Raw genomic sequence first — 26,407 nt, forward strand, 5'->3', positions numbered from 1 at the left:
CCAGCCTCCTCCACCCCCTCTATCTTTGTTAGGTGTCATTCCAACTAGGATGACAATAACAGCTAATAGAGCATGTGGGGGTGGAATGGATCGATTGAGCTTAGTGGGCTATGCTTGACTGCACAAGCTTGAGATCTTCCCATCCTAGAGGTCACAACTCCTGCAGAGATGTGTGAGTGCTTCTCTACCTATGTGTATAATAGGTGTCCAGGGGAATGTTGGCATGTGTAATATGTGGACCCGAATAGGTATTAGTGGGTATAGGCACATGTATACTGTATGGGGTACCTGCGAGCTGGTGTGTCCTGAGTACCTATGTTATTTTGTGAGAATCAGGGGACATATTATAGCCCATAAATGTTCCTCATTCAGCTCTGCCCTGCTCCTTTTACAGACAGGTCACTGAAATGTTATCTTCAGAGTGGTGGTTCATAGTTTGAAAGCAGTGTTGAGGGCTGATCATAATACCCAAGTAATCTGTCCATCTCCTTGGGGTGGATTCTGTGTTGGTTGCAGCCACTGGCAAGTTGGGACTCAGCAGAGGAAGCAGGTAAACCAATAAGCAAGGTTTTTATTTTGGGTAAGAGGAGTTTACATTAGCCCAATTAATGGCTTTCATCCCTATCAGCATAGCTTTTTTCTTTGAATTTTGTTTGTTTATTAAAAAATTATGGTTTTTAGGCAAAGAGTATATTTCTTTTTGGACAATGTCACCCTTTTCTCCTTGCTTCTCCCAGTTTTTCTTTTTTATGAGCCCATTGGAGCAAGCTTTGGCCTGGCTTGTAGAAATGCATAACTGAAAGCCTCAGGGCAAACAAAGCTGGAAGTTGGGGATAAAAATAGAATCTCACAGAAGCAGGTTTGGCATTTTGTGAAGAGCTATAATGAAATTAGGAAAGATAATCATATAAAACTAACTGCAGGGGGGCTGCCCTTATTGCTGTTTATAGCCAATGCCTTGGCAACTGTGGCCTGGCATTTGAATTCTCTGTGACCTCGTGATGATGGAGAATTTTATCTGAGGAGAAACTGGCAGCGCCGTAGAACTATCCTAGCATAAAGCTTCACACGTGCTTAGAGTTTGCTTCAATCTCATTTCAGAAACAGAAGTTACTTTCTGGGTCTCTTGGTCTCCACCCTGATTTTGGGTTTTCCTCTTGGGCCTATTTAACTGTGGTTAATCACCTAAGCATGTTTTACCTTTCCTAGAAGTTAACTTTTAGTGTCACCAGGAGCAGGGCCAGTCTCAGCATCTGTGTGTGTGCGCGTATGCATGCGTGGTGGTGGTGGTGGTGGTGAATCACCTGAGCTTTGTCATAGAAGGGACAGGAGGACAGGTTAATATGAGCCTGGCTAGGGCCTGGCTCATGCTTCCTCTAAGACACTGCCTTATTCAAACTGCAAATCAATACTTGATATGGGTAGGGCTGTGGACACTTTCACCAAGCCTATGTCCCTCCCCTTTGAACTCCTAGGTTCCTCCCAGCATCCCCAGCTATTAACTCACTCCTTCCCCCCCCCCCCAATCTATTCTGTGATCTCCATAGCCTCTGGCCACTTGGGGAATGGCTTAGCCAATTTCCCAGATTTCCATATCATGCCATGGTCTTTGAATCCTAAGGTGTTTTTTTCAGTCACTGTTTTCCAAGCATTGGTAGCTTCTGTTCACATTTACTGTCTAGATCTGCAGGGAACAGCTGATATTTTCTTTTCTTTCTTTTTTTTTTGGTCAGTAGTAGGGCTTGAACTCTGGGTCTGGGTTCTGTTTCTGAGCTCTTCAGCTCAAGGCTAGCCAGAACACCTCTTCTGGCATTTTCTGTGTATGTGGTACCGAGAAATTGAACCCAGGGCTTCATGCATGCTAAGCAGGCACTCTACCACTAGGCCAAACTCCTGGCCCCTGATATTTTCTTAACAGCAGCAATAGCTGATGAGATAACCCATCCCTGATACCAGCTTTCAGAGGGAACAGCCCTTCTGTAAATCCAGCAGAGGGCACCCCAGAGCTCTTATTTCCCTATAACAATAGTATTCAAGATTGTTCAGCTGTTGGCCTGCTTCCAATGATCAAAGCCAGGGCTCTTAGGTTCCCTGCTGCCTCATCTGTCATATCAGGTAGTCCCTTGCCCTCTGAGCTTTCCCAGTTACATCTCCATTGCTCTCTGCTATGCTGAGTCTTTCTGGATTCCTAGGCAGTGTTCCCTTAGCTTTGAAGGGAGCAGGGCTGAGAGTTGAGATTGATGTGTTTGGCACTAGAAAGACTAGTTGTTGGTTTAACTATGGCCTTTCAGGATGAGCCAATCTAGAGCTAGTCCACTGTATGGGGTATCTCTCTTGAGCATGAGTCCTGAAGTTGCCTCAATTCAGTGGGACCATCCTTAACTCAGCATTCTTACTGTTAGCTGTTGAGCCATTCTAGATGCTTCTTTCAGTTGAATGTCAAGCATTGTACTTTGCATGTTATGTCTCTTTATCTCAAGAGAGTGCTTATCAGACTAGGCAAGCCTTTATATATATATATATTTCTTGCTTGGCTGAAAACTCTCCATTCAGCCTCTACTTTCCAGCCTTCCCTTCCTGTTCTGACCTGAAGATGCCCAAGTCCCCACCTTCTCACCTGTCCTTGCAGGCATGCTTCTGGGATCCTCTGGGGCTGATCTGAAGTCCCTGGGGCTTTATTCTGGAAGACCTTGCCTGCTTTGAGAGATCTATTCAGCTGAACTATTGGGTTTCCCTCATTACCACAGTAATCCTGGTCTCTATGTGTTTGCCTGGCTTAATGTCCTGACAATTATAATCAGGTATCTTGACATTTCAGTGAGAAGGGACCATTTCCTCCTCCCCTCCTCCTAACCTCTGAATGTTCTCAAGTGATCTGAGGTTCCATTGGGTCACCATATGTCTGCCTCACTGGGCCTTCCTCTGGGGAAATACCCTAGATGTTCATTTTGACCCTAGAGGTTCTGTTGATTCTTTTCCTGAGCACGCTAATGGTAGCCTGCCGGTCCTGCTCTTGCCCAAGCAGGCCCCTTACAGGCCTTACCACACCTCCCCTCCCTCTCCTGGCCTAAGTCAGTATACAGACAGCTCTTGTTAAGTTTCTGAGTGTGTGTGTGTGTGTGTGTGTGTGTGTGTGTGTTTAAACTGCTTCTGACCACCCAGGAACATAAAGGGGAGAAAATAAACAAGGAAGTTACACAGTTCTATGTTACTTTCCAGGCTCCACAGGTGGAGTTCTAGCCTGTCCAATGGCTTAAGGGCCCATGCCAACACACACACACACACACACACACACACACACACACACACACAACTCTCCTTTGTTTCTGTTAGGCTTGACAATAAGAGAACAATAGCACTTAAGTGAAGGGCCAACTTAAGTGGAATTGCTAGGCAAGCACTCTACCACTCCCAAACTCCCAGCCCCAAGGTCTTGGCTTTGATTTCTCAGTTTAGTCTAGGTTTCTGCCTCAGTTACCATATCTGTAGGACCAGTTTAGTTTTTTTTTGTTTTGTTGCCAGTCCTGGGGCTTGAACTCAGGGCCTGAGCACTATCCTTGGGCTTTTTCAAGGCTAGTGCTCTATCATTTGAGCCACAGCACCACTTCCAGCTTTTTCAATGTATGTGGTACATACATAGAATCAAACGCAGGTCTTCATGCATGCTAGGCAAGTACTCTACCATTAGGCCAAACTCCTGGCCCTGTTATTATTTTTTGTTGTTGTTGTTTTTTTAAACAGTCTCACTAAGGACTAAGCTATGCCTAGGGCAGCATTAGACCAAGTTGCTGGCTTGTAGAGGAGTGCTGTGAATTCATGCTGTTGGGAGATTGGCATTCCTGGTGCCTAATGAAATGCCCTCTGTCCTGCCCTTCTTCCTCTTTCTCCTGCGTCCCAGGAGGCCTTTTCCTGACGGATTACTCCACCTGCTCACCTCGAAAGCTGAGTCCTTTCCGCTCCTTTGCCAGCACTGAGCTCTTCCACTTCCATGTTCCAGAGGACACGTTCCTGGCAGTTTGGAACCTCATCATCTTTAAGGAGCAGGGGGGGACCTTTGGGGACCACTGCCCAGACCAAAGTGTGACTGTGTGAGTGTCTAAGTTACCTGTCTAGCCCCATTTCTAATCCCAGCCACTTTCAAAATTGAATTATGGGGGGCTGGGAATTTGGCCTAGTGGTAGAGTGCTTGCCTAGCATGCTTGAAGACCCGGGTTTGATTCCTCGATACCACATACATAGAAAAAAGCCGGAATTGGTGCTATGGCTCAAGTGGTAGAGCTCTAGCCTTGAGAAAGCCCAAGGACAGTCCCTGAGTTCAAGCTCCAGGACTGGCAAAAAATAAACACCAAAACTAAATTGTGGCATTATATATCTATCAATATCTGGATCGATCGATCTATCTATCTATCTATCTATCTTCTATCTTCTTCTTCTTTTTTTTTTTTTCTTCCAGTCCTAGGCTTGAGCTTAGGGCCTGAACACTATCCTTGGACTTTCTCAAGGCTAGAGCTCTACCACTTGAGCCTCAGCACCATTTCTGGCTTTTTTCTATGTATGTGGTACCGGGGAATGGAACCTGGGTCTTTGTGCACGCTAGGCAAGCACTCTACCACTAGGCCAAACTCCCGGCCCTCTATCTTCTGACCCCAACTTTGACCCTTACTTGTTTAATTGGCATGAAATGTGACTGAGAACAGAGTGGGACCATGACTTCTGTCCTATGACCACTTCCTGACCACTGTTTAACAATATGTCTGAGCTAACCTCTTGACTCTTCTGGATTTTTTTTTTTTTTTTTGTGGGTCATGGGGCTTGTACTCAGCCTGGGCACTGTCCCTGAGCTCTTCAGCTCAAGGCTACTGCCCTACCCTTGAGCCAAGCCCCACTTCTTGTTTTCTAGAGGTTAATTGGAGATAAGAGTCTCAGGTCTTTTTGTGCCTGGGCTGACTTTGAATGTTGGTCCTCAGATCTCAGCCTCCTGAGTAGTTAGGATTACGGGCGCGAGCCACTGTGCCCACCTTTTTTTTTTTTTTTTTTTTTTTTTAATGTGTATGTATGCCAGTACTAAGGCTTTAAGCTCTCAACTTTTTCCACTCTAGGTTTGTGTTCTACCCCTTGAACCGCACCCTATTTCCAAATTTTTGCTGGTTAATTGGAGAGAAGAGTATTGCAGATTTTTCTGTCTGAGTTGGCTTCAAACTTTGATCCTCACATTTCAGCCTTCTGAGTAGCTAGGATTACTTGACTTATTTTACTACTGTTGAGTAACAATTCTCCCATCCTACTGCCTGTTTTCCTCTTCTCCTAATTCTTGTCTCCCAGGTATTTCCGGTCAGGAGCTCCCCCAGTCATCAATCCCCTGCACACACACTTCCCAGGGGACACAGCTGTGCCCGGGGTTTTCTCACTGACCCTCAGTTGGACACTGCCCAACCGCACCTCAGGCATCTTTAATGTCAGCAGCCCTTTACCTGGGGACTGGTTCTTGGCTGCCCACCTTCCTCAGGCCCATGGTCACATCTCTGTCAAGGTAGGTTAATGCTGTGTGGGGCAGGAGGGGTCAAAGCTGCTTCTCCATCTGCTGGATTTCTTGCACAGGTTACCTGGTATATCAGTACCAGGGCGGGCAACATTATAAGAATGCCTGGGTGGGGCAGGGTTGAGCTCAGCAAGTCACCTGGTGAATGGTCCGCAGTGGACAGCCTTGGAACCAGAGGAGAACCAGAGTCTAGAATCAGGCTCTGGCACTGGAAAGGAGTATCCCGCCCTGCTGGAGGGCACCGGGGTTACTTTAGGTGGTTAGAAACTAACCAGGGATTGGTTGAATCTTCTGCACAGGCCCAGAACTGGTCTGATTCTACATTTTGATTAATAATTACAGGCTACAGCCCAGTCTTATCCATGTGGAAGTGTATTCTTTTTCTGTCAATAGTTTCAGACAGTTCCTTCAACTCTGGAATGCCTGTTAATAGGAAGCTGTAGGCAGCTGATGTCCTTTCTGATTGTTGCCTTCTTTTTTTGAATATCAGCACTAAACTCAAAGAGCAAAGACTGCTGAAGTCTATAAAAGACAGGTTCAGGGGTCAAGGTGCTTATTATGGTTTAGAGGACAGGAAATGCCAAATATTTTCCTGTTACTATTGTATATTATATAGGTTTGACTTCCTCCTGTAAGCTCCCTTCTCTGGTTCACTGAAGAGAGGGAGGATGCGATGAGGTGGCCATATATGTGGGCCCTGAGGGTAAAGGGATGGAGCATGAGCAGAATAAGGCTGAAAGAACAGGACATTATAGAGTAAGAAGGTAGTGGGTTTTGGGCATTGAGAATTGAAAGGGGCAGAAATTTCCTACCAGGTGGAAATTGAATTCAAATATATCTTTGAAGAGTCCCTTGAAGTATGGGACTGTTTGTGACAGACTCATCTTCTTTTGTTGGAGCCCAGTGTTCAAAGCAGGTATTAATAATGAGCTGAAAATCACAGAGAAACCAATTCTTTGGCCCTACAGTTGGTAGAGATATAAATGAGGGCTGAGGTAACCTCAGGGATAGGCTTGCTTTTTTTTTTTTTTTTTTTGGTCAGTTGTGGGGATTGAGCTCAGGGCCTAGGTGCTGTCCCTGAGCTCTTTTGCTCAAAGCTAGCACTCTACCTCTTTGAGCCATAGCTCCATTTAGAGGTTTTGAGTTGCTAATTGGAGATGAGTCTCATGGGGACTTTTCTGCCCAGTCTGGCCTTGAATCATGATCGTCAGATCTCAGTCTCTTGAGTAGCTAGGATTACAGGTATGAGTCACCGGTGCCCAGCTTAAACTGCATGTCTTGAGAGTAATGTATAACAAAGCCCGGCAGTCCTCTGAATGAGATATGCTGGGAGCTTACTTGGAAGCAGGTCTAGGTTATAGGGAGGCTTTGACTTGCATTAGAACTAAGTGTTCATCTACTGCAATGAATCTCTTCATAGGTCTTTGGCCAAGTTTCAAAGGTTCTGCCCCTGATCCTTGATGTACTTTGTGAGACCTGACAGAGAATCCTTCAGCCCATCTCCATTTAGTCATAGTCTTTCTAGGTAAGCAAGAAGTACGTACAGCCTAGGCTGCCAGATTGAGACAATGAGAAATCAGAGGTAGCCCTAAAGCTCAGAGCATGATTTGAAGTGCCCAGACAGAAGGGAGTTAGCAAGAAAAGAACAAGGTCTGACATGCCTACTTGCATCTGGGCATAGCAAGTGAGGCCTATTGTACTTGATACTGCAACTAGTGCCTCTGCCAGTATTGCTCCCTGGGACGTGGCGAGACAGGGAGAAGAGGACACAGTTCTATCTTGTCCGTGAGTGGCAGCAGGTCTGGATATCACGTAGACTTGTTCTAGAGGCTGACTGATTGGGGCAAGGATCTTGTGTATGGCTTCTCTAAGAATTTGGTTACCTTCTGGAATCTGATGTGAGCATGTAAGGATTCTTAAGGTCTCCAGATGCTGGCCAGTTTCCCACATTCAAACCTACAGGTTCATTGTTCAGGACATTTCTTCATCTTGTCCACTTGTATCTTCTGTGAATCATAGTCATACTTTCCTGTGAGGTTTGAAAACATAAGAAGTTACATGGGTTCCAGGATAGCCTTGAAAGGGTATGAAGAAGTCCAATGATAAGAAAAGAGTTTGGGGGTGGGCAGGAGTTCAGCCTAGTGGTAGAATGCTTGCCTAGCATGCACGAGGCCCCAGGTTCAATTTCTTGGTACCACATACATAGAAAAAAAGCCAGAAGTGGTGCTGAGACTCAAGTGGTAGAGCTCTAGCCTTGAGAAAGTCCAAGGACAGTGCTCAGGCCCTGAGTTCATGGCCCAGGACTGGCAAAAAAAAAAAAAAAGAAGTTATATGGGTTCCAGGGTATGAAGAAGTCCAAGAGTCTGGGGGTGGGCAGGAGTTCAGCCTAGTGGTAGAGTGCTTGCCTAGAATGCATGAAGACCTGGGTTCGATACCTCAGTACCACATATGTAGTAAAGCCAGAAGTGCTGCTGTGGCTCAAGTGACTGGCCTTGAAGAAAGCCCAAAGACAGCATTCAGGCCCTGAGTTCAGTCCCTAGGACTGGCAAAAAAAAAAAAAAGAGTTTGGTTTCTGGGAAACTTCTCAGTTTGGGGGATGAACTCAGATATTCCCTTAGCCTTTTGTCTTTTAGTACCTATTTTGCACTAGTTCCCAGGTTGGGTGCTAGAAAAAGCTGAAGTGAATAAGTTGTATACAGGGTATTTGAAGAGGACAATCAAGAGATGGCTAATCAGCTTGTTTAGGAGGTAAGGCATAAGGGTCACAGGGAAAGGTATGTTACGAGGTGAGAGTAGCTAAAGCTCAGAATGCAGAACTGGATTGATATATGTTAGGTAGTAAAGGAGTTGGAATGAACAGTACCCAGGTCATGAAAGGCCTTGAAATTTGAACTGTCCAGACACAAATAGCCTGGGAAGACTATAAAGAGGAAGCAACTTTCTTGGTCTGGGCCAATCCCCGGAACTCCAATCCATGTCTGCGTTATTCACTACATATTCCTAGCATTCAGCACAGAGCATAGTACATGGTAGGGCTTGGCAGATTTTTGCCTCTTTTGTCACCTCTTCAAACTCATAGTGTCTCAAACTGATCCCATTTATCCTCTTGTTCTTGTCCCTTCTTTCCTATCAACTGCTTCTTTCTTATCCTCCCATCCTCCATTTCCTTTCCTGCCTCTTAGAACATGTGTTCATTGGATAGTTCCCGGTTGCCAGCCATCCTTGAGTGACTGGCTGTTGGGTTGTGAATACCAGCTGGCACCCAGATGGCTGGGCACAGGTTCTCCTCGAAGGCTTCTTCTTTCCAGTCTAAGATTTGAATGTAAATAAAGCAGGTAAAATGGTGAAAATGTTTGGAAGGAAAGCAAAGAAGCAGATGGTATAGAAGACTGGACTGTATTCAGTCTGTTAACTAGGACCAAGCATGAGTCAATGGTAATGAAGCTGAAGTGGTTAAAATCTGCTAACAGTGCCTCTTCTGCTTTTCCTCCTCCTAAGTTATTTTATTTATATTTCAAATAGGTAATATATGCACCTGGTACAACATTCGAAAGGTACAAAAGGCATGCAGTAAAAAGTAAGTCTTCCTCTTCCCTTCTCCTTCCAGTTCCCAATTCCTCTCCCCAGAGTTATCTAGTAACTGGCTTTTAAAATTCATTTATTTGGTACTGGGAATTGAACCCAGGGTCTCATTCTTACTAGGCAAATATTCTATCACTTGAACAATGTCCCCTGCCCAGCCAGATCTTTATATTAATTTTCACTTCTTGACCTTTATCCTCTTGTCTTTTGTGATAGTGTATCATATCTTGCCTCTCTTTTACCTATTATCCTCTTCTCTGTCTTTATCTATTATGGTGATATTAGGTCCTGGAAAAATTCCTCTGTGTTTTTCCAATCTCTTGTTGTGTCTAGCACAACTGGTTTTAAATACTGTCTGTGAGTTAATGCCTTCTCAGAGTAGTCAACTAGGCCTAATTTCATTCAGTCTCAAACTTTCTATCCAAACTTTCTGCTTATTTGTTATCGCCAATTGACTGTCTAAGAAATGTCCCAAGCTTGGTATTTGCAAATCAAATAACTAAGTTAAAAAAATCTGATTCTCATTTTACTTCCTCTAGTCTAAGCTTCTTTCTCTAATTCTCTTCTTCTAGTAAATGTCATTATCATCCACCAAGCTGTTCAAGCCTCAAATTTAGGTGTCATCCTTGATTCCTATTATCATGTTATTTCCCTACAACCAGTCTCTAAAGAGAAAGTCTAAAGCATACCCCAAATGTGGCTGCTCCTCTCTCCTTCCACTTTCAGCACATATTTCTTCAGCTTTCTCCTGGGCCACCACAGTAACCTCCTAAATGATCTTCCTGCTTCCACTCCTGTCCCATACGGTCTTTCCATTTTCAGCACCTTCCTTGCTGCTAACTGTGGGCTTGTTGGGTACTAGGTGATTCACAGAGAGGAGACTAAGTATTTTGGGGGCATCTTTTATTTTTCAGGCCCTACCCAGGCCCTGACACTTTTTAAAGAAACTCAGCCCACCCATATGAGATGTCCAGAATCTATTTACCTTGGCTCTCCATTTCAGGATCTTTCAGAGTGTACACTCAGTTTGGATTCTGTGTTAGTGGCTCTTAAAGACCTGATTTCTATTTACTTTTCTCAGCTCCACCACCCTCACTGCACTTCTTCACTTCCCTGGTCCTCCCTCCATATTGAGGGGGCTGGCTGTGTGTATTGTACAGTTGAAGATAGGAGCACACGTTTGTCAGAGAGGTCACATGTCCTGATCTTTTACTGAAACCAGCCAAAACCAAAATACAGAGTAGTGGTTTTTTTTTCCTCTGAACTGTCTGACAAGGAAATAGGTCATCTTCTAAGCATGAATTTCTACCCTTGGGACTTATTTACTGTGATTATTTTACAGTTCTGACTTAGGAGATGGGGGGGGTGTCACTGACATGCATTGTGGGAATAGTTCTGATCCTTAGGGGTTGCCACCAAAGATGAGGGACATCTGTGTTGGGTATCAAAGAGAAATTTCTGAGCATCTCCATTGGTTCAAGGGCTCACTGAAGGATCTGTACCATCATATACCATCTATATCATCAGCCACTCCCACTCTATGCTACGTGGTGTACTAAAGCATTGAGGATGCCTTGATGAAAAGGCAGAAAAATTCCACACAGATGGCAAGGAGAGCTTCTGGCCTGGACTCTGTCAAAGCCTCCTTCCAACCTCCTAGAGCTTTGCTGGAAGTCAGTGCTGTGGGCTGGTTGTTCTTGGCATGGAATGCAGTGGGATGTCAGGGCTTGGAGCTTTTGTCCCAGAACAAGGCTTGGATATTATATCTTGCGAAGAATAACAACAAAAGTGAGTCATACCCCCTAATTTATATTGGGCCAGGAAAAGGTTATTTTGTCCAAAAAGTTAGAAAACCTAATTAGTTCCTGGTGCCCCTGACTGTAAGTTTCATGGGACTTCTTTGGCTGCAAATACAATGATACAGGAATGATAACAAAAGGAATTGTGCTCAAGGAAGAATGATGAGTCTCTGTAGGCTGGAGGCAGTAGCAGCCTAACAGATCAGAAGGGGCCAGGGAAATGGAGAGAAAACAAAAGATGTGAAGTTGTCCTCTACTGGCAGAAGCCATAGTGTGCAGCGGAGGCACAAGCTGTATCTGTGGACATGAAGGGCAGAGTAGTGGGAGGGGAGTAAAGATGACAGTAAAAACGACTTCACAAGGTACAGAATAATTCTCGGCTGGACTGAATCATTATTGATTCATTTATTTGGCAAACAGTCATTGTGAGTTGTACATACTATGTTAGGCTTGTATCAGGAGGAACAAAAATAAAATAAGACAGCGTTCTTATTTGCAAGTTGCTAATCATCTGGCAGTTGCCTGAGAGCCAATTAGTAGCTGGTGTGTTGGAACAGAGGCTAGACAAATACATGGGAAGGGGCAAGGTGAGGAATCAAGACGAGGACTCAGATTAGCTAGTGGTTGGAAGAGCTGTACTAGAGGTCATGAAGGGGCTTTCCAGTGTCCACAATAAAGCCAGTGTTCTGGTGGGGGATTAGAGATTAATTTGGTGTAGGGCTGGCCAGACAGGCTCCGTAGGTCGAGTATGATGAGCAGGGCTTGATGGTCATCTGGGTCTGGTCATCCGGTACTGAGGATCCCAGCAGATCTTGCAGACCCAGGTGGGTGGAGATGATCAGAAGGACTGCTCAGAACTCAGAGACCATAGTCCAAGTCCTGGGATTAGAAGAGGCCAGAGAGCTTTCTTCTGGATTCATCCCTGGTGTAGTAGCACCCTCACTGTCCTCCGACCTCCTGCCACCCTTGCTTTTGTCTCAGGGTCTCCAGGATGAATGTCAGTACCTTCTCCAGCCACAGCTGATCATCCGGCGCTTGCTGGATGTTGCTGTGTTGGTTCCTGGCCGCCCCTCAGAGCAAACGCTTTCTCTCCACAATCACTCAGCTCTGTACAAGTAAGTTGAACCCCACCCACCACCGCAAATCTGGCTCCTCTGTTTGTAAACAGCTGGTAAGGGTCTCTTTTGGCTTCTTAGCCACCTGCCTGGTTCTGCTCTCTCTGCAGTCAAATTGAGTTTCTTGGGTGATCCAGAGCCCTCGGGTGGGTTGGATTCCCAACATAGAAAAGACCTGAAAAGGCCCCATGTTCCTCTATGTCCTCTAGCCCTTCTCTGTTCCTTCTTCCTTTTGTTTTCTTCTCTATGGTATCCTTCTCATTTCTCTACCCTTTCTTGCCCCCAACCTCTCCTTGGCCCCAGGGTCTTTGTGCCCAGCTTTACCTACAGGGTTTCAGCACAGCTGGTGTGTGTCGGGAGCCGAGGGGTGTCTGCCTGTCCTCTGACACTGCGTCTACGTCCCAAGGCCCCACCTCTGCACAACTCAAGCTCTGTGGCCTGTGGCGGTTCCTCAGTATGCCAGCTGGAGCTGGCACTGCCTCCCTGGGGGCACTGGGTCTATGTGCGTGTGGAGGCGCCATCCCATGGCCCTAGCAGGACTATCCGCTTCCAGCTGGTGGTGCGGTTGCAAGGTCAGAACCCTTCCACTTCCCTAGTCACCTAGACTGTGCAGATGTCTGTAGCTGGGAGGTGAGCCAGGAGACCCTCTGCTATTTCCCTCCAGGCCCCCCTGGAGGGGGGAAGTCCCCCCTCTTACAGTTCCAAGTCTGACTCTAATGAGAGAAGCTCTCATTATCCACCTCCCACTCCACCCCCTGTATACACTGCATCTGTATTGTGCATATTTTTCTTGATTTAATCTCTCTGTTTCCTGGGGTAGTTAGGGGTAGTATCCAGGACCTTTGGATACAGTCCTTGCTAAAACCCCTGGGAATCCATGAGACAGTCTGTCACAGTTAGTTTTATCTGTTTCGCCAGCATTGTCACTGCCCTTCAGGAGGGACATGTGATCCTGATTTCTTCCAGTATGACATGCTATTAGTTGGGGACATGAGGAAACCCTTGTACCTTATCCTGCGACCCTAGATGCCCCGCGTTCCCAAGGAACATGGCACATGAGTTCTTGCTCTCTGCACGTTGTTGTATCCCATCTCACTTTGTTCTGGTTTCCTCTGCTTCACAGCATGCCCACAGCCCAGCCTGTCCCGAGCCCTGGTCCCTGGAGCTGCCATGAACATGCCTCAGTCTCTGGGCAACCAGCAACTGCCCCTGGAGCTGCCATCCCTGGGGCCCCCTGTGGAGGGACCTGGGACCACATCTCCATCAGAACACTGCTGGCCGGTGCGCCCGACTCTACGCAATGAGCTAGACACCTTCTCTGTCCACTTCTACATCTTCTTCGGCCCCACCGTGACTCTTCCACCCGCGCGCCCCGCTGTGTTCGCCCTGCGGCTGCTGCCAGTGCTCGACAGCGGAGGCGTCCTCAGCCTGGAGCTCCAGCTCAATGAGGTACTCTGTGAAGAGTGGGGTGCTTGCCTTGTGGGGGAGCCTCACGGAGAAGATGTCAGGGCACGAGGGGTCTTATCTCCTCCAGGAATCCTGTCTAGGTGGTTCCTCTCCGTTTGTCTCAGCCCAGTTTTGGTGGATAAGCATACGGAGTGCTTGCTGTGAGTGGAATGGCGCCATTCAGAGCAATTCAGAGTGGCCTTGGTGTTCCAGGGTTTGTCGACTGACCACATGGGAAGGCTTCTCTTAGGGGTGGTTGCTCACTTTTTCTTGTCTCTCTTCTGCAATAAGGGGTCATTACTCCATGAGGCCATCAAGTTTGTATTTGGACAGTTCCTATTGCTGATATTGCTAATGGTATTTTTGAAGTGCCATTGTCTGCTTCCATAAACTTTTACCCACTGATTTATGTCTAATAAATCCTCTTCTTTAAAAATAATTAACATTTTTTGGGGGGCTTGAACTTTGGGCCCGTGCACTGTCCCTGAGCTCTCCAACTCAAGGCTAGTGCTTTACCACTTGAGCCATAGCGCCACTTTTAGTTTTCTGGTGGTTAATTGGAGATAAGAGTCTTACAGACTTTCATGCCTTGCCTGGCTTTGAATCATGATCCTCAGATCTCACCCTCCTGATTAGCTAGGATTATAGACATGAGCCACTGGTGTGCAGCTGGTATCAATCTTTATTTGCTTTTTGAGACAGGGTCTCTCTATGTAGCCTAGGTTTGGTCAAGACCTGGTAGTCCTTCTCCCCCTGCCTCCCAAATGCTGAGATTACAGGCATGTACCACTGTGTCCAGCCTTCCTCCAACAGCCTTTCAGATACATCATCCCTACCTCTCCAAAGCTAAAACATTAACCTTGGTATCTTGGGGCTCTAGTGTTCAGAATGCCCCCCATCTGTCACTACCTCTTCTGGTCATACTTTTGGTCATTGTCTATCTGGAGTAGATGATCTGAGGTAATCTGACAAGAGTGGCAGGCAATCCTTGCATTTGTACGGTTAGACCAAGTGATCTGTGATTTGCTGTATCTTATCATCAGATCATCTGGGCCAGTCTTTATCTTTTTACTTTTTTTTTTTTTTTGCCAGTCCTGGGCTTGAGCTCAGGGCCTGAGCACTGTCCTTGGACTTTCTCAAGGCTTACTTTCTTTTTTTTTAGATCAGTTGTATATACTAATTTCTATAATAAAAGTAACAAAATCATATAAAAACTTCGGACACAGAGGAAAACATTCTCCTAACCAAACTATTCACCTTTTTGGCATGCTGCCTCACAGCTCTTCTCCATGTTAATGGCTTTGTTTAGCTAGCTGTAATCCAGGGGCATATACATTTGGTCCCCTGAGATTGTGAACTGCTGCCAATTCCTGTTATGTGTTTTCACAGTGAGTTTTAACCTGAATAGAAAAATTTATGTCTATACTTTGGGCATTGCCTGAGATTGGTTAGAGCTGTGGGCCTTGTCCACGTTGTGTAACTCATATACTTATGAAGTCTGTGCTTCTTCATGTCTGAGTCATTAAGACTAGGATGAGGGCAGAACCCTGTGGTAGGCCCTTGGAAATTATCTGCTTTGATAATCTCCTTTAGGCTTTGATCCAATAATTTATGTACTAACCCCTAGCCAAGTATATTATCCCTTATCTCTGAGGCCAGAGACATCTCCCCATTAGGCAACTGGAGGATTGTACTATAGCTTGATGTGGTGTGTGTGTGTGTGTGTGTGTGTGTCTGTGTATTTATGGAACATGGTCAAGAACTTTCTAGAACAGAGTTGGTTCTTCAGCCAGAAGATATGCCTTATATCCATATTCTTTCTCTCTGACTCTGTTTCTGGCTAAGATTGTATTATTTATATTTGCTTACTGCCCTACTGGGGGGCAAAGACAGAGATCTTGATTTGACCTGTAACTTTTAGAGTCCTTCTCAGATCAACCTCACCATATTGTTCTTTTTCCTGAGTATCTCGAGAAGAATAGTCCAGATTCCTTCCCAAGCTACCACAGCTCTTTACCCTCTCCCTCTTCATTCCTGTCCACTCATTGTAATGAGCATCTGCTTCCATTTGTCCATTTGTATGCATTTTTACAGCCTGCTTAATGTATTTGGAAAGGTATATCAGCATTTCTACTTTGTTTCCCTCTACATTTTTCTCAACTCTCGCTTCCCTAAAATGACTTTCAATGAATAATACACTTGAGCATATTACTCTGGGAGAATGATAGGCAGGTTGTAAGAAACTCACTTTTAGGATTAAGGACAAGGAAGCATGACAACACACAGCTTCTTTGGTGAACATTTCTCTGGATGTATTGCTTCTCTGAGGATTGAACTCAGGCCCTCTTGCTTGTTATGCAAGGTCTTTGCCACTTTAGCCATGCCCCCAGTCTCTGCCTGTGCTTCTCTGGGTGACCTGGGCTGTGATCATCCTACCTGTCCTTTCCTGTTGCTGGAAAGACAGGTGCCAGCTGCCTCTCTCATCTCTGCTGCCCAAGGAGCTAGATAGCTTGAGCTCCCCGAACCTTAAGGACTGATTAACTTTTATCTTATACATGTACAAATATGGAAACTTACCATGCTGCTTTCTTTACTTACAAGTCGGTATCAAACATATGGCTCACTTCCAGGGATACATTTACTTTCCTTTTTCAGACTTAAATATTTTTTTCATGGTCTATGCTTATTCAGTTCTCTGTGTTTCATAAGCTGCCCTAAACCCTTCTTGAATCAGGTGAGATTATGATATTCTGTTACTTGTATGCTTGCATTTACTCAGGGGTGTGTCAGGATCAGGCAGAAGATCAGACTTCTTTGAATCCCAACTAGCTTGCTACATTTGATCCCTCTGGCATTCCATTAGCACCATTCAGAATTCAGGATTGCTCTACCTGAGAAGTGAGCCTCAAGGCAAGATGACAGAGAACCTTAAATTGCCTTGGTCCACAACTAGTTCAACCTCTGGCACAGCTGCCCTGTCCCCCAATAAACTAGATGGGATAGAAGAAAAGAGGGTGTGCTGCCTTTTGAAGGGAACCCTTTCATCAGTCTTCTGTGAAAGATCCCTGCTGTGGAGGAGCTGATGCTTTCTGAGAACCAAGGCAAGAGAGCAGAGCAGAGCAGAGCAGCTTTGGCGTGTGTGGGATGCCTTAGAGGTGGGGGAATAAGCTTTCCAGTGAGAGCTGAGGGGCTGACAGATGGAGATGTGTGATGGGTCCGGAAGCAGTCTAACACAAGGCTGTCCACACCTGTTTTCCCCAGAGTTCCCTGCATCAAGAAAATGTGACAGTGTTCGGATGCTTGACCCACGAGGTGCCCTTGAGCCTGGGTGATGCTGCAGTGACCTGTTCCAAAGGTGGGGTGAGGAACAGGGAAGGAGAGGAGGCCAGAAGTTTCCACAGGGCAGGGGATGGAGGCAGGCCGCCTTAGGGCCTCTGGGAAGTAAAGGTGGGTGGGTGAAGGTGCTTGGGTGCTTGGGTACTCCATGCTGATGGAGGATCCTCTCTTCTCCCTTCAGAGTCTCTAGCCGGCTTCCTGCTCTCCGTCAGTGCCACCTCCAGAGTGGCCAGGCTTCGAATCCCATTCCCACAGACAGGGACTTGGTTCCTGACCCTCCGCTCTCTATGCGGGGCGGGGCCTCGGTAAGAGATGGCCAGGCTGGTTCAGGGATGGGTGGGTGTGGCACATGCGCACAAGGTGATGGTTAGTGTGTGTGCACACACTCGCAGGTTTGTGCGGTGCCGCAACGCAACGGCTGAAGTGCGGCTGCGCACCTTCCTGTCCCCGTGCGTGGACGACTGCGGGCCCTACGGCCAGTGCAAGCTGCTGCGCACGCACAACTACCTGTACGCGGCCTGCGAGTGCAAGGCTGGTGAGCGTGCCGGGCTGCCTGGGCTCCAGGGCCGGGCCCGGGGTGGGGTGGGGGCCGAGCCCATGGCTGCCTTCCTTCCGCTTCCACTCCTCGCCCTCCCCACACGCAGGGTGGCGGGGCTGGGGCTGCACCGACAGCGCGGACGCGCTCACCTATGGATTCCAGCTGCTGTCCACGCTCTTGCTCTGCCTCAGCAACCTCATGTTCTTGCCACCCGTGGTCCTGGCCATCCGGAGTCGGTACGTGCTGGAAGCGGCTGTCTACGCCTTCACGATGTTCTTCTCCACGGTATGCGGGTGGTCAGCGGGTGGTCAGGCTGGCAGCGCTGGTGTGTGTGTGTGGGGGGGGGGGGGGTTCTGAATTTCCACCCCTTCTCCACGGGGCGGGGACCTCTGTCTTCACCAGGTCTCCCTAGCACTGCTTTCCTTTTTGCAAGGTACTTTGAGTTGATGACCAAAGCAGTTTGCCACTTACCATAACTAACCAGTGTGTGGATCCAGCCACTCCACACCCTGCCTCTGGAGGGTGAAGGACAGACACCTTGACTGAAAACACCTTGGCTAAGAACTGTCCCGGGATGTGAAAGTGTGTCTGCCTTCCTTCACCTTGACCCCCCTGTGTGGAATGCAGACAGGCATGGGCCTCTGCCTTCTTCCTGTTCTTGTGTGGTGTGAAGGGCTAGCTACTCTCTGCCATGGCTTCTACTATACTGGGGATTTCTACTCTTTAGAGTGTTCACTGGGCTAAAAGCCTGCCCCTCCCACCCCACCAGCCACCATGACCTCCTTAATTAACCATGGCAAGGCCTCGTAGGTAGAGGGAATCTCTGTATCGACAGTTGAGGTAGGAAAAGTCTGGCTCTCAGAGTCCTGAGGCATTAGGGGAAAAGACAGTATTTTAAAGCCCTCCATTCCATTACAGAAGCTCCACAATTCTTTTCTTCATAACTGGAAAGATTCCTGTTCTAAGCAGAAGTCTCAGATACTGTCAGGAAAGGCAGAGAAGAGGATCTGCTGGACTTCACCCCTGAGTATTTTTTTCTGCCAAAATTCTGCATCTAGGGATCTTGTTATCTCATCTGTGGATTTTTGGCATCTTGTGACACAGTGCCTATCTATGAGCCCTAAAAAAATAAATCTTAGAGAGATTCACACTCTCCTGATTTCTGGGCAATAATGATATCACAAAAATTCATCTGCATTTCCTTGGGAGAAAAGTAGGGGACAACTGTGCTGAAAGTAAAGGTCATAGCATGCTCCTGAGTGCTCATTCACGAATGAGACAGAATAGGCTTATAACCAAGTCTCTAGAGACACCATGGCTCTTTTGGCAGGGTAAGAACGCATTCCAGTTTTGCTCGACTGGGCCCCTCTGCAGGCCTGCCCTGATAGTGCCTCATTCTATTTTTGTATCAGACACTATTTATTTATTTATTTATTTTGTCGTCAGATGCCCTTTATACTGCTGCTTACCAAATCCTCTAGCAACAGCTGTTCCACCAACCTACTCCTGGCTCAAGGCTGATCTAATGCAACTCACAATTAGTAAGATTACTTTTTTTTTTTCAGTGCTGGGGTTTAAATTCAGAGTCTCACTTCCAGTCCTTTTTTTGCTTTTGTTATTTTTCAAATAGAGTTTCACTTTTTTTTTTATGATGGCCTGAAACACAGCTCTCCTATTTACGTATCCCATATAGCTGGTGTGACAGACTTGTATCATTGCATCTAGCTTTTTATTGGTTGAGGGGCGGTTTCAAGAACTTCTTTTCAAGGAATGACCTGGAACTATGATCTTCCCAATTGTTGCCTCCCACGTATTTAGAATTACAGGCACGAGCCACTGCACCCAGCATCTGTTCTTTCGCAAGGAAGGCAAATAAGCAAGAAAATAATGAAGAGCTGCTGTCCTGAGGCTTTGACTAAAGTTATGCTATAATTCTAGTTCTTTTTCCACGTGATTCAGAACAGAGCTGATGGTACCCAGTTTTCCAGGGGAAGATTCCATTGCTCCTCCTTCCTGTTCTTTCCTTAGGTTAGACTTATTTCCGCAGCAGTGCCCATTTAAGGAAACCAGTGGTGATACTGCAGTTGACACTACCATGACAGAAGAAGATGGTTGTTTTTTTTTTCTCCTGTCTTAAAATTCAGAATAGTTTATATTTGGGCATAGGAACAGATAGCAGGCTAGTAATTTAGAAATTTACACATATAACATGTTAAAAAAAAAAAAAAGACGGGCTGGGAGTTTGGTCTAGTGGTAGATTGCTTGCCTAGCATGCAGGAAGACTCAGGTTCAATTCCTCGGTACCACAAACATAGAAAAAAGCCTGAAGTAGTGCTGAGGTTCAATTGGTAGAGCTATAGCCTTGAGAAAGTTCACAGACAGTGCTCAGGCCCTGAGCTCAAGCCCATGACTGGCAAAAAAAATAGACAAATAGGCTATCACCTGACATTTGATTTTGTACGTAACCAAATAGTTTAGCTAATAATAGCAGCAAAGTGATACGTATTAAATAGGTGCTATGTTAGACACTACCAATTTAATCCTCTCAACACATTTTCATATAGGTAGTCGCTTTTATTATTATTTTTGTGTGTGTATGTGTGCTGGTGTCACCACTTAAACTCATAGCCTTGAGCTCCAGCTTGCCTTTATTTGTGTTTATGTTGGGGACAAGAAAATGGAGCTTGAACTCAGACCTTTACATTGTTCCTCACAAAGCACTGAGCCATGCCTCCAGTCCAGGATTTTGCTGGCTAACTGGAGACAAAGTCTTATAGACTTTTCTACCAGGGCTGGCTTCAAACCATGATTATCTAGGTCTCAGCCTACTAAGAAGCAAGAACTAGTGGTGTGAACCACTGATACCCAGCTTCACTTTTACTCGTCACTTTTGTTTGTTTTTGGCTAAGACAAGACTCAAACACTCTACCACCTGAGCCTTGCCTCCAACCTCATTTTTTAAATGACTGAAATTTGAATTCTTTGCCTAAGAACATGTATGATAAGAGTCTATATACTCAGCTTGGTTCCAGGTTCCTCACATGTAATCACTGTGTTATACATGTCAGTGAACATGGGTTGGTAATTTCTAAACTAACTTCAGTTCTTCAAAAGTCCTCAAGTATTATAGAGAAATACATGATTTCAACTTAGTAGTTTTCCTCTTTTTTTTTCTTTTGGTTGGTTGTGGGTTTGAACTTAGGGCCTGGGCACTGTCCCTGAGCTCATTTGCTCAAGCACTCTACCACTTTGAACCACAGTACCACTTCTGGTTTTCTGGTGGTTAATTGGAGATGAAAGTCTTATGGACTTCCCTGCATGGGCTGGCTTTGAAGCTCTATCCTCAGATCTTAGCCTCCTGAATTGCTAAGATTCCAGGTATGAGCCACTTGCACTGTGCTTCAGATGTGTGTGTGTGTGTGTGTGTGTGTGTGTGTGTGTGTGTGTGTTACCAGACTCAGAGCCTCATGCTCTTGCTTAGCTTTTTCACTCAAAGTTGGTGCTCTACCACTTTGAGCCACACCTCCACTGTCAGCTTTCTCCCCACCCCCTTTTTCCCTGGTTAATTGGAAATAAGAATCAGATTTTGGGCTGGCTTCCAACTAGGTTCTTTAGATCTCAGCTTCTTGAGTAGCTAGGATGACAGGTGAGCCACTAGTGCCTGGCCTCTGCTCAAACTCTTACCATAGTTCCTCCTTTCATTTTGATGCTAGGGATCAAACCCAGAGTCTTATGTATACCAGACTAGTGCTCCGTCACCGAACCACATCCTAGCCCTCCCTAATTTATAAGAACCAGTCAGGAGATAATAAAATAGAGCCAAACCACAGTCAGTTGAAGCAGGAATGAGGGCGCATACCTGTAATCCCAGCTACATAGGAAGCATAGGTAGCAGGATCGTGATCGAATGCCAGCCCTGCGCAAAAGCACCAGAACCTATCTGAAAAAATAACTAAAGCAAAGAAGGGCTAGAGACATTGCTTAAGTGGTAAAGTGCCCGTCTCAAAAGTTCAAGGCCCTGAGTTTAAAAACACTGGTAACACTGGGCAGGGAGTTTGGCCTAGTGGTAGAGTGCCTGCCTAGCATGCACGAAGACCCAGGTTCAATTCCTCGGTACCACATACATAGAAAAAGCCAGAAGTGGTGCGGTGGCTCAGGATAGAACACTAGCCTTGAGGAAAGTCCAAGGACAGTGCTCAGGTCTTGAGCTCAAGCCCAGGACTGGCAAAACAAACAAACAAACAAAAAACAACACTGGTAACACCAAACCAAAACAGAAACAAAATCAGCAAAACTAAACTAAACAAAAATTAAAACAAAACAAAAATTTAAAAAAATCCCAGAATATATAAAGCACTTCAGTGACACAACTCTAATCCACAGATCTTTCTTAATGGTATTTGAGTCCTGTAATTAGATTCCTAGAACCCAGGTAGAGCCCACATCCTGAGACTATTCAGCTTTTCTTGGTGATTGCTGCTACACTGGCTACAAGCCTATTTTCTCATTACTTTTTTGGTTCCTCAGTCATCATAGGTAATTTTCCATGGCTCTTGGCAAAATCACATAACTGCTTTTAACAGAAAACATAATTAGGAAACAAAAATAATAGAGCAATAGTAAGTTTCATTATATCCTGACTGCAAATATTGCACTCTTTGCATGGATTAAATATGCTTTCATTTCCTGTTTGATATTCGGTTATGCCATTTTTGAACATTAGATGGACTGTTTAGTAATAAAAATGTAAAATTGCACATAAGGATTTTTTTGTAGTTGGGGGAGGTATGGAAGTTTGAATGCAGAGTCTCATGCTTGCTAGACAGGCACTCTATCACATAAGATATACCTAGCTTTCTTTTGCTTTACTTATTTTCACATAAAATCTCGTGTTTGCCCAGCCAGCCTCAGATTGTGATCCTTCTGTCTATGATGTTTTGATCTTCTTATCGTTGGCATTCTATGTAACTGAGATAACAAATGCATACTACCATGCCTAGCTTCTATGAGATGGGTTCTTGTTCTCTTTTTATGTGGTCTTGAACCTTGGTCCTCCAATCTCTTCCACTAAACAGCTGGGTAATAGTTGTGAGCCTCTGTACCCAGCCCAAGGTAATGATCCTATGCTTGTCCCAGATAATCACCTCAGATATAGTGTTCAGAGCTGGGGAAGTGACCAATTTAGATTGGAATTACCTGGCTGTGATGGCTCATGTCTGTAACCCTAGCTACTCAGGAGGATGAGATCCGAAAATCCTGGTTCAAAGCCAGCCCAGGAAGGAAAGTCTGTGAGACTTTTATTTCCAATTAACCACCAGAAAACCTAAGTGATGCTGTGGTTCAAAGAGGGAGAGTGCTAATTCTGAGCTGAAGAGCTCAGAGACAGCGCCCGGGTCCAGAGTTCAAGCCACATGACCACCACCAACAACAGAAAGAATCTAGTTTCTAGTCTTAGTATCTTTAATTTCCTTTTTTTTTATTTTGTCAGTCCTGGGGCTTAAACTCAGGGCCTGAGCACTGTTCTTGGACTTTCTGAAGGCTAGAGCTCTACCACTTGAACCACAGCACCACTTCTGGCTTTTTCTATGTATGTGGTACCGAGGAATCGAACCCCAGTCTTGGTTCATGCTAAGCAAGCTCTCTACCACTAGGCCAAACTCCCAGCCCTATAATTCCCAATTAATTAACTTTGTTAGTTCTAGGATTTGAATTCAGGGCCTGGGAACTGTTCCTGAGCTGCTTTTGCTTAAGGCTAGGGCTTTATCACTTGAGACACAGCTCTAATTCTGGATTTCTTGGTAGTATATTGGAGATAAGAGTCTCATAGACTTTCCTGCCCAGGCTGGTTTTGAACGACAGTCCTCAGATCTCTTAAGTAGCTAGGATTATAGGTGTAAGCCACAGCTTTTTCCCCCCTTTCATTTCTAATACTTCTATTGCTTTTGATAAAAGGAATACCAATTTAAAAACACCAATATAGGGGCTGGGAGTTTGGCCTAGTGGTAGAGTGCTTACCTAGCATATACAATGCTGTGGGTTTGATTCCTCAGTATCACATACACTGAAAAAAGCTGGAAGTGGTGCTGTGGCTCAAGTGGCAGAGTGCTAGCCTTGAGGAAAGCCCAAGGACAATGCTCAAGCTCTGAGTTCTAGTCCCAGGAGTGGCAAAAAAAATACCAATATAAAAATCAGCCCATAAGATTTAGTGGAACCATTCCCTCCCACAGCAATCTTTAAAATTTTTTATATTGTTATTATTTAGGTGATGTACAGAGGGGTTATCATAAATCAACAATAACCTTAATCTGGATTTTCTACCACCTTAAGCAATTGCTTTGACTTTTTTTTTTTTTAAAGAAAACAGTCAGCCACTGAACATTAGTGAGAAGATCTCTCTAAAACCCCTTACTGCAGAGACACGAGATCCATTCCTTCCACTTTTTTTTTTTTAAGTGCAGACAATTTCTGAGAAGAAAGTCAGGTCTGTTATCCCTCTAGATATGTACTTAATTCTTAGAGATTCAGCTTTGCCTTTTATTCTGCTGCTCTGTATTCTTTTTTTTTTTTTTTTTGCCAGTCCTGGGGCTGAATATTGTCCTTGGCTTTTCTCAAGGCTAGAGCGCTGCTACTAGAGCCACAGAACCACTCTGGCTTTTTCTTTTCTTTTCTTTTTTTTTTTTTTTTTTTTTTTGCCAATCTTGGGCTTTAGCTCAGGGCCTGAGCACTGCCCTTGGACTTTCTCAAGGTTAGAGCTCTACCACTTGAGCCTCAACACCACTTCCAGGTTTTTTCTTTGCATGTGGTACCAAGGAATTGAACCCGGGTCTTTGTGCATGCTAGGCAAGCACTCTACCACCAGGCCAAACTCCCGGTCCCACTTCTGGCTTATTCTATGTTATGTGGTATTGAACCCTGGTCTTCATGCATGCTAGGCAAGCACTCTACCACTAGGCCAAACTCCTGGCCTGTATTCTTATCTTAGATTGAAGGGTCTATTACAAGTCCCTCTTCCAGAAATTTTTGGGCATTTCTTTCCATATACTTGAAAGTCAGTCATATGGAACAAGTACTCGGTTAAGCCTGAAATGTAAGAGTAATGCTTGAAAATCCAAATCATAAATGTATATTAAAAGTGATCTAGTGACCTGTACTTATGTCTAGTCTTGGGGGTAGAGAATAGCCAATGTCCTGTAGGTAAGCTAGAAAAAGACCAAAATATTGATGCATTAAGAAAACAAATTAACCCTCAACTAGCTGAGAGAAAGCACTAAAATATAAAGAAAGCTTCTAGGCATAGCAGACCCTGTCCCAACCCTGCTATACTACATGGCAACAGCCTTCCTGAGTACTGCGCTCCCTGCCTCCTTGGCATTGGGTAGAGAGGATGAAGAGGGCAGTTAGTGGAAGTCATGAGAGTGAAGCCAATTCAGACTCTGCTCTCGGGGAAAACTAGAACACACAAGGGAGGTGTGGGGTATTGATTAGCAGAGCAGCTACGGCCAGATTTCAAAGCTTGGGCCAGGGTTGGGGATTGCTGCTGGGACCCACAGTGGGCGTGAGGAGAGCTGAAAGGGATTGACCTCAGCCTGAGAGTTCTGGGCCCTTTGGCCTGTCACTTACCATGGCACATTCTAGAAGCAGGAAGATTAGGGTGGTGAGGACCAGGGTCAGAGATGCCAGATACAGAGTATGAAGCCAGCTAGGCCTCTATACTGCATGCTTTCTAGGAGTGGGGGTGTCAGTCATGTCCTCATTCCACTTACCTGTGACCTCTGACCTCTATATTTCCAATAAACACCTTTCTCTATGGCTTCTTGCTCTTGTTCTATAGACCTGGACGCATGCTTCAGGCCCTTTTAACACCTGTCATTTCTTTCTCCAGTTCTATCATGCCTGTGACCAGCCAGGCATTGTGGTTTTCTGCATCATGGACTATGATGTGCTGCAGTTCTGTGATTTCCTGGGCTCCTTGATGTCGGTGTGGGTCACTGTCATTGCTATGGCTCGTTTACAGCCTGTGGTCAAGCAGGTCAGTGCAGAGTGGGCCCTGGGGATAACCATAGCCAAAGTCTACTTGAAATTGAAATTCACTCCTGCCTGGGGCATCGGAGAAGGGCTTCTCACCAGGCTGGTCCCGCTCGGGGAACGCGGTTGCTGGGCTCTAGCCCAGCTCCTGGAGTTCTCTTTCCCTAGGTGCTGTATCTACTGGGGGCTATGCTGCTGTCCATGGCTCTGCAGCTTGACCGACATGGACTCTGGAACCTTCTTGGGCCCAGTCTCTTCGCCCTGGGAATCTTGGCCACAGCCTGGGTAAGGGTGGGGAGTGCTGAGGAGGAGGGTGGAGGACTTGGGTGAAGGGTCCTGACTGCATAGTCTCCAATTTGGGGGAGGGTTTGGCCTGTCATCCCCGTGCCCAGCCAGGCGTCTGCACCATGGACTATGAGGTGTCATCTGCCCCAGCACCTGCTTCATTAGTGGGCAGAAGCCTTTAGGTCACAGCCAGGACTCAAGGGACGCCTGAGAGTGATGAGCTGAGGCTTAGGTTCTGAGCCCCACCTCTCTGCTTCCCCCAGACAGTACGTAGTGTCCGTCGCCGTCACTGCTACCCACCCACGTGGCGCCGCTGGCTCTTCTACCTGTGCCCAGGGAGCCTCATCGCAGGCAGCGCTGTCCTACTCTACGCTTTTGTGGAAACGCGGGACAACTACTTCTACATTCATAGCATCTGGCATATGCTCATCGCTGGCAGTGTGGGCTTCCTGCTGCCTCCTCGTGCCAAGACTGACCGCCGGGGCCCATCTGGAGCCCGGACCCGGGGCTGTGGTTACCAGCTGTGCATCAATGAGCAGGAGGAGTTGGGCCTTGTGGGCTCTGGTGGGGCCACTGTCAGCAGCATCTGTGCTAGCTGAGAGGGGCTTCGAGCCCTTCCTAGGGCTCCTCCTAGGGGCGTGGAGCCCTCTTGGGAATGAGAGACAAGCTGTATTTCTTGAGGACATGGAATCTTTCTCAAGAACATTGAATTCTTTCAGGGACCTGGAGGCTTTCCCAGGAC

General features: G+C 46.0%; 1 protein-coding gene across 7 annotated transcripts in view; it reads left to right on the forward strand.

The window, feature by feature from the left end:
* The window catches only part of Tmem8b (transmembrane protein 8B), a 28,046-nt gene extending 1,704 nt beyond the window's left edge, over positions 1–26,342 (forward strand). The window contains exons 2-13 of one of the 7 annotated variants that reach the window (XM_090330238.1): positions 3,899–4,088; positions 5,323–5,530; positions 11,902–12,035; positions 12,339–12,607; positions 13,159–13,484; positions 16,743–16,836; positions 16,999–17,122; positions 17,210–17,352; positions 17,462–17,640; positions 25,238–25,384; positions 25,549–25,665; positions 25,929–26,342. In XM_090330238.1, coding sequence (XP_090186364.1) covers positions 3,899–4,088; positions 5,323–5,530; positions 11,902–12,035; positions 12,339–12,607; positions 13,159–13,484; positions 16,743–16,836; positions 16,999–17,122; positions 17,210–17,352; positions 17,462–17,640; positions 25,238–25,384; positions 25,549–25,665; positions 25,929–26,264 — 2,267 coding nt within the window. In that variant the 3' untranslated portion in view covers positions 26,265–26,342. Of the gene's footprint in view, positions 1–3,898; positions 4,089–5,322; positions 5,531–7,017; positions 7,065–9,061; positions 9,117–10,701; positions 10,910–11,901; positions 12,036–12,338; positions 12,608–13,158; positions 13,485–16,742; positions 16,837–16,998; positions 17,123–17,209; positions 17,353–17,461; positions 17,641–18,801; positions 18,897–25,237; positions 25,385–25,548; positions 25,666–25,928 lie in introns of those variants that run through there. The other 6 variants (XM_090330241.1, XM_090330242.1, XM_090330239.1 and 3 more) reach the window with 6 other exon arrangements.
* The last annotated feature ends 65 nt before the right edge of the window (positions 26,343–26,407 follow it).

The sequence above is a fragment of the Megascapheus bottae genome, chromosome 3, assembly GCF_031878675.1.
Source record: "Megascapheus bottae isolate mThoBot1 chromosome 3, mThoBot2.hap1, whole genome shotgun sequence".
Taxonomy (NCBI): domain Eukaryota; kingdom Metazoa; phylum Chordata; class Mammalia; order Rodentia; family Geomyidae; genus Megascapheus; species Megascapheus bottae.